We start from the raw sequence: 7,315 nt of genomic DNA, 5'->3' as shown, positions 1-7,315 counted from the left end.
GCACCTTCCCTCCAGAATTCGGCGTCTTCACCCCTGGGCCTGGAAGCTCTCGTCCCTGGAACATTTTCCATTTTATCTCAGACAATGTCTGCTCAATCCGGCCCAAAGCTAGATTATTCCTGTATGTTTGGATCTGAATTGTCGCCAGCTCTTTCATAATTTCCCCCCATACTGGGTCTGGTTCCTTGTTTCTTTCCTGCCTGTTCAGCACTTCCCCTTCCATATGTTCCTGGTGCAGGGTCATGGCACGAGCTACAATGTGTTTCATTATCCAATATTGTTGCAGTGTCCTGTTAAAAAGAGATTGTCGGCCATTTGACGTACCCGGGTCCTGCAGCATTCCTTCCCATTCATCCATAGGGAAGTCTCTGCCTCTCAGGTTATTTCTCAGATCTCTTTCCCAGCCCCATATTTGGTCTCTGACCTCCTTCAGATTTGCCTCCATGTAGGCGTCAATTATTCTCTTCATTTGCTCTCCGTTTGGTTTCCTTCCTTTTTTCTTCCCTGTGTCGCTCGTTCCTTCTTCTTTTTTAACAGTCCTCTTGCTGCGCCTGGGTGCCATGTTTCTTCTCGTCTTCGCCTTGGCTCTCTTATCCTTAGAATGCTCTATCTGAGTAGCAGTTGTGCCCTTACCGATGGTCAAACCTATCACATAGTAAACACAAATGTCAGTTTTGGCCATTGAGGGTATATATTTGATCGGGGTATTTCTACCCCCTCTCATCATGGTTCTACTTCTGCATTTTCTTTCTCTTTGGTGTAGTGTTGAGGCCTCTCTAATTCTTTTAGTTTCAGGACCCCCATCATTCTGACTTGCACTATGTATGCTAGAGTTCTTTTCCTGGGTCGAGTGCTCCGCCTTTCTCACACGGTCACTCCTTTCTCTACTTGGCCTGCCTGCCCCTTTCCCAGGTTTGGTTTTCTCAGTTCCTGTGTCCCTATCTTGGTTATCTTCAGTTTCTCCTCTCCCTATGAGGTTCGCCCTCTTCCTCCCTCGTTTTTGTCAGGTTTTCCTTTCCCTCCTGACAGGGTTCAACTCAACAGGCTGAGTCTCTGGGCTGGAATTGCCCAACTCATCAATTCGGCTACATGGGTCATGGATGGTTGGGTCCTCCATGTCCTTTCTCTCCCTCACATTACTCTTATGCTCACCCTTCCCAGCCATAGCCCCCAAGGATTCTTCCCTGTCCCGAACTCCCTTATCTCTATACTTGCTACTAAGTTTCTGATGATCATCCCTATCTATCTTCAGGCCTACTCTATAATTCAAACTGAATATTTTTTCGAAGGATGGAGTGGGAAATTTTACATACCCATCTACCTTGTTGCCCTGTTCTATCTTCTGCAGCTCTCGTTTGTTGTCTGTGCGTTCTCTCTCGCCACCTTCCTTCTTTCGCGTCCACATGCAAAATGCATGTTTTCCCTCTGACTCTATCCCTTTATCATTCTCCTGTCGTAATTCTACCGCCAGCTGTCCGCTCTTCCTTCCTTCCTTGGCCCGCCTTCCTTCCCACTTGCCTTGGGATGCTACCCATCTGTCTTGTCCTCCGTTCTTCATTTATTTCTTTCCTCTCCCGGCTGCTCTTGTCATCCATTTGCTGACTCCGCACTACCATTTGGCATCAACTTGCTGCCCCTTCTTGGTCTTGATGTCCTGCCCTCCCTTCTTCCACACCTTTCAATTTCTGCCCCCACTCTCCTCAGGTCTATCCTTTCTCTGCCCCCCTTTATCATCCAATTCATCTCTATCCTTTCATCTGTCCTTTGCTATTCCGTGGTTGATCTATTCTATCCTGCCTGCACCTGCCCTTGTCCTTCTTCCCTCCCATCAACATCAACCGAATTCTCTAGATGCTTGCTGTGCCACCTATCTTCTTTGACTGCCTGTATCATTTGTTTCATTTCCTCTTTCTGATTAAGCTCTTCCCCTCCCACATCTAACTGCTGCTCTCTATTTCGGCATCCCCAGTTTGCAAGGAGGTCCGCCGAGGCATTTCCTTTCCTCTTCACATGGGATGGTATGGTGTATGCAATCTTCTGTAGTTGATGTCGTAATTCTGTTATTACCCAAGCCGTCCTCCAGCTTTTGCTCAGCTTTTCAGCTGTTGTTCCCTGCTATAGTTGTTTCATTGTTTCTATTACCAGCATTGAGTCGCCTTCTATCTGCAGACTTTGGTACCCTTCCCTTATCGCTATCTCTAGTCCCCTGTTTAGCACATGGTATTCTGCTTCGTTGTTCGTGGCGATGCCGCAGTCCATTGCATAGGCCCATTTGATCTTCCCTTCCTCGTCTCTGAATATCCCTCCTATGCCAGCCTCCCCTAGGTTGCCTTTTGCCACACCATCAAAGTTTAGCTTGATGAACCCCTGTGGCAGGTTCCTATATCGTTCTTCGGCTCTTGCCTTGCCTGCATCATGTTCCTTCCCTATCCTGTTTGTGTTTTTGACTTTGATTTTCAGTCGGTTCATAATGCAGGTCTCCGTTCCTTCCGTCTTCTAGTCATCCTCTTTCCAGTTTTCCAGAATTACTATTTCTCTTATGTTTTTCATGGTTTGGTTCCATATTTCCCCTTTGTCTTTTTTATCTTCGCTGAATATCACCCTGTTTCGTGCCTTCCAAAGGTTCCATAGGAGAAACCCAATTGACAGATTCCAGGCATGGTTCAGGATTGTGTTGCGGTACGGCTTGCTGCTCCACTTCTCTATTGTTGTTTTTATGCTCCCTATGTTCCTATCAGTAATCTCGAATAGTTGGTGGTGGTTTTGCCACAGGTTGTTACTTACACTGCAGGAGTTTGCAACGTGCTCCATGGTTTCTTCTTGGTTTTGGCACAATGCGCATCGCGAGGGCCCATGCGTCCCTTTCCTTCTCAATTGGTCCCAAGTTAAGGCGCACCCATGCAGCACTGTCCAGGTAAAAAACGCCACTTTTGGCCAAGTTTTTAACTGCCATATTCTTTTCCATTTTTTTATGTCTGAGTTTCCAACTCCTCCTGTCTTTATATGGTAACCTTCTGAGATAGTAAACATGCCTTTTATGCATTTACCCCATCTTATTATATCTGATCCTTCTTTAATTGCAATTTTCCTAGTTGCCAATTCTTTTTGATAAATTATCCATTGATCAGTTTCTGGTGCTTCGGGCCAGTCGCTCTTCGTCTTCCATTTTCTCCAGTAACTATTATGTTCCACTACCCAATAGTTTCTTATGGCATCTTCCACTATTTGGGTTGTGTACTGTTGGATTTCTTGGAGCTGAGGTTCCTGATTCAGGATTCCTCTCTGTTGCCACGCCTCTTGCCAAAAGTTTGCTTTGTCCCCCTCTCGGATTTCCCAAAAATTGTGGTCTCTTATCAAGGCTCTGTTCAGGCTTGCCAAGTTCCAAATGGCTGAGCCTTTCCTTTCTGATAGTGTTTGGAGTTTGCCCTCCGGAGTCCTTGCTATCTCATATTTCTTTTCCCATAGCAGTTTCCATAGGTCGTCCCCTCCTTGAACCCATCTCCACCATAATTTTGCCCCCATGACTTGGTTTAATATGTAGGGGTCTCTTAGTCCTAGGCCCCCCTCTGTGACAGATTTTCTTAACCATGTCCATGAAAGTAAAGCCCACTTTTTTGTTTTGTTTGACCCTTGCCACATAAATTTTTTGAATATTTGCACCATTTTCTGGCATATGGTTTTAGGTATCGCTTGACTAGCCATCTGATATACTGGCATAGCTTGAAGGACAGATTTCAATAGTATAAGACAGCTCGGGGTGTTGAGCGTTCTGAACGTCCAATTGTCCATTCTTTTTTGAATTTTCCCTAGCAATCCTTTCCAATTCACAATTTTGTTCTGCTGATCACTCAGTTGGACTCCTAGGTATTTAGTTGGAAACTGTCCAATTTTGAACCCCATTGTTCTTGCTAGGAAGGCTTGGGCCACCCTTGGTGTGTTGAAGAAGAATATTTCTGTTTTCTCCTTATTTACCTCTGTTCCTGATGCTTTTGTGAATTCTGTAAGGATTTCCCCTAGTTTTTTTGCTTCCTTGAGATTTTCTTGACTATACATCATTACATCATCCACGAATTGTTGATGTGTAATGGTTAATTCTTCCCCCCATAATCTCAGCCCTTTGAATTCCCCTCTGCTTACTCTTGCGTTGATTAATTTACCTAAACCATCCGCTGCTAAAATAAACAGGAACGGTGAAAGTGGATCTCCCTGTCTTAGGCCGCGGGATGGTTTAAAGGTGTCTGTTGGGGTTCCATTGAGCAGGATTGACATGCTTGGCATGGATATCATTGACATTATCCATGCTATCCATCTATCGTCAAATCCATAGGCTTGTAGGATTCTTTGAAGATATTGCCAGCTGAGTTTATCATAGGCTTTTGCTAAGTCAAGTTTAATCAGCATTCCTTTATTTCCCGTCTTCTTTAAGGAATGAATCACCTCTTGAGCGACAACAATCCCATCCACTATCTGTCTCCCTTTCACAAACCCTGTTTGTTCTTTTGCTATCAAATCTGGGAGTAGAGGTTGTAATCTTTTTACCATTATGGTAGCTAGAATTTTATAGATTACATTACAAAGAGCTATTGGTCTGAAGCTATGAGGTTCTTCAGCCTGTTCTACCTTTGGTATTAATGCCAGAAAGGTTGCATTCCATGTTGGATGCATTCTTTTATTGCATCTTGATTCTTCTACTGCGCTAACTATATCTTTTTTCATAAAGCTCCATGTTGCTTGAAAGAACTCTGCTGTAAATCCATCCGGGCCAGGAGCTTTATTTTTGGCCATTGTCTTTACTACTTCCTCTACCTCTTTCTCGGTGATTACCCTTAGGAGAGCCAGGTTTTGTTCCCTGTTTACCTTTTTTGGGATGTATTGACTTATCTTTGCTATCTCCTCTTCTCTGTTACTTTGCGGCTCTGTCAGTATGCCCTTGAAATGTTGAATTAGGAGATTTTCCATTTCCTCTTTCTGGGTTACCCTATTACCTTGTTTGTTTTTTAGGGAGAAAATTCTATTCTGCTGCCTATGTTGTTGCATCGCTCTGTGGAAGAATTTTGTGTTCCTTTCCCCCTCTTTTAACCATTGTACCCTTGACTTTTGTCGCCATAGGATTTCCTCCTGTTTTCTTCTTTCCTCCAATCTAATTAGCACCCCTCCTTCTTCTTGCGCGAGCTCCTCTGTTCTCCCTTCTACTATTATTTTCTGTTGTATCTTTTTCATTGCTATTTGGAGTTGTTCCTGGTCTTTATGTATGTTGCCAAATTCTTCTTTGTTCCAAGTCTTAATTTTGCTTTTTAACTCCTTAAGTTTCAGTTGGAGCGTGTGCATCTTATTCTTGCCTTGTATTTCCTCTTCGTTGCTCTGCCACCAGTTTTCCATCTTTTCTATGAGGGTTGGGTCTCTTAGCTAGAAGGCTTCAAACCTGAAAGGTTTGTGCTGGTTTTGATTGTTCATAGCGATTTCAAGTTTTATTGGCCAGTGGTCTGATCCTTGGCATGGTAAGATAGTTGCTTCATAGAATATATCTTTCCCAAGAAATTGTTTTGTTGCTAAGAACCTGTCCAGTCTGGAGGCTATCTGCCTGCTGCCTCCTCTTCTATTATTCCAGGTGTATTTTCCATTGATAGTGTTTATATCAATCAATTGTAGGGCTGTCTGGGTTTCCCTAAATCTCTCCATATCTGCATCCTCCCGTTGTAGTCCACCTTTCTTTTCCATTGTGGTTGTGATCATATTAAAATCTCCTGCTATCACCCACAGTTTTTCTGTGTGCAGGTTACCCAGTCGTTGCAACTATGTTAGGAAGGCCTCTCTCTCTATCGGTATGTGAGGCCCATACACCGCTGATACAAGGAACCATTCTTTATGTCCTATCATTCTGAATCTCCCTGAGAGAATCCTTTTCATTCCTATCCATAAGTCAACCATGACTTCTGCTAGATTCCACAAGATTGCAATACCCCCTGCACTCCCTTTTGAATCCAATGTCATGCTTTCATAAGAGGGTTTGATTTTTTTAGAATTTCCTCCATTTTCCCCCCCGTATTTTTGTTTCTTGAAGCAGCATAATTTGGGGTTTTTCTTTTTTGATCCTCTCTGCCAGGTACCTTTGCTTACCCTTGCTGTTAAGCCCTCTTATATTCCATGATGTAATAATCATTGGGGAAGTTGGGTTGTTTGATGGAAGACCGCTGAAAGTGGCACTACTCTTCCTGTATTGACTAACATTTCTCCCATTACTTGAATTGATTCCTGTAGGTTCTTTCTTCCTCGTTTTCCCCCCTTTCCCTTTGCTTTGATGTTCCTGGCTATTGTCATGTTGTGTTCCTAACTGCTCATTCATCCCTGTAGTTCTGTGCTCCCATTTTTCTTTGTATTTTTGGAATATTTCTTTGTATAATTTTTTATCCTCTTCTGGGATAAACCTCTCATCCAGGTTTCGCCACTTATCCAGTAGGTTTCTTAGAATTTCCTCTTCTATTGTTGGATTGTCCCCTTTATTTATGTCTATTTCCATTACTTCATTCTCCTAGTTTTCCTCCTTTTCTTTTCTCCCCTTTTTCTTTGTTTCTCCTTTAGCTTTCTGCTTGTTGCTGTTGGCATCCTGATTTATTCTACCTTCCTGATCTAGTTCCTCTTGGTAGTCCATACCTCGAGTTTCTTCATCTTCTTCTTCTGTCTGCAATATTTCGAACCTATTTGTCTCTTTTACTTTGGTTTGTTGTTCTTTTCTACCTTCCTTAGGGGTTTCCTTGGTAGGTCGTTTCTTGGTTTTGATTTCTTGAAACCCCTCGTTGTCTTCGGTGGTTTTCCGTTGTTGCTTAGTCTTTCTTTCCTCTTCCTCTGCATTTAAGGGGCATTCCTTGAAAAGGTGTCCATATTCATGACATTTTCTACATCTAAAAGGTATGTGTTCGTAGTCCAACGCCTGCTGCCAGACCTCTTCATGATATTCTAGTTCAACTGCACCTGGTATAGGGTTTGCAATGTTCATATAAACACATATTCTTGCATACGAGGTATATCTTCCTCTTTTAGTTGATTCTGCTATCTTTACAAAGCTACCTATGGTATTCCCTATTCCTTCCAGTATCTCTGGGTCCCAGAAATCCATAGGTAGTCCAAACAGTCTGACCCATACAGGTGCTGCTAGGAATTTCTCCTTATCCGGATTATAGCATTCCTCCCAATACCTCATAAATAAACCTGCATTGTTATGGAAATATGGGCCATTTTCAAAAACTTTTTCTTTGTCTTGCAGGTTTGAGAAGATTACCGTAAAGAATCCTCGTGCTCCTAGCTTCAGTTCAATGTG

At 43.0% G+C, this 7,315-nt stretch overlaps 1 protein-coding gene across 1 annotated transcript; it reads right to left on the bottom strand.

Annotated features, from left to right (window-relative positions):
* Positions 1-1,788: 1,788 nt before the first annotated feature.
* LOC149219302 (uncharacterized) lies at positions 1,789-7,114 on the bottom strand. Its single transcript, XM_089386779.1, has 4 exons — positions 6,652-7,114; positions 2,897-4,916; positions 2,143-2,431; positions 1,789-2,037 (listed from the first exon to the last, which is right to left on the bottom strand). Exons 1-4 carry the CDS (start codon positions 7,112-7,114, stop codon positions 1,789-1,791), a joined length of 3,021 nt encoding a protein of 1,006 aa, XP_089242905.1.
* Between the last annotated feature and the right edge of the window lie 201 nt (positions 7,115-7,315).

This window comes from Pinus tabuliformis, chromosome Q (assembly GCF_031772625.1).
Source record: "Pinus tabuliformis cultivar Carrire ecotype Pingquan chromosome Q, CPIR1, whole genome shotgun sequence".
NCBI classification, from domain to species: domain Eukaryota; kingdom Viridiplantae; phylum Streptophyta; class Pinopsida; order Pinales; family Pinaceae; genus Pinus; species Pinus tabuliformis.
Note: the sequence above shows the minus strand (reverse complement) of the source record. Positions and strands in the feature narration are given on the sequence as shown.

Bases quoted from the DNA above. Each gene is read 5' to 3' on its own strand.
- LOC149219302 (XM_089386779.1), bottom strand. From the start codon at position 7,114: ATGGATTTCTGGGACCCAGAGATACTGGAAGGAATAGGGAATACCATA. The intron at 4,917-6,651 runs GTATGGACTACC...GCATACTGACAG, and splicing joins AGAAGATGAAGAAACTCGAG to AGCCGCAAAGTAACAGAGAA. The intron at 2,432-2,896 runs GTGCGCCTTAAC...AAACACAAACAG, and splicing joins ACCTGGACAGTGCTGCATGG to GATAGGGAAGGAACATGATG.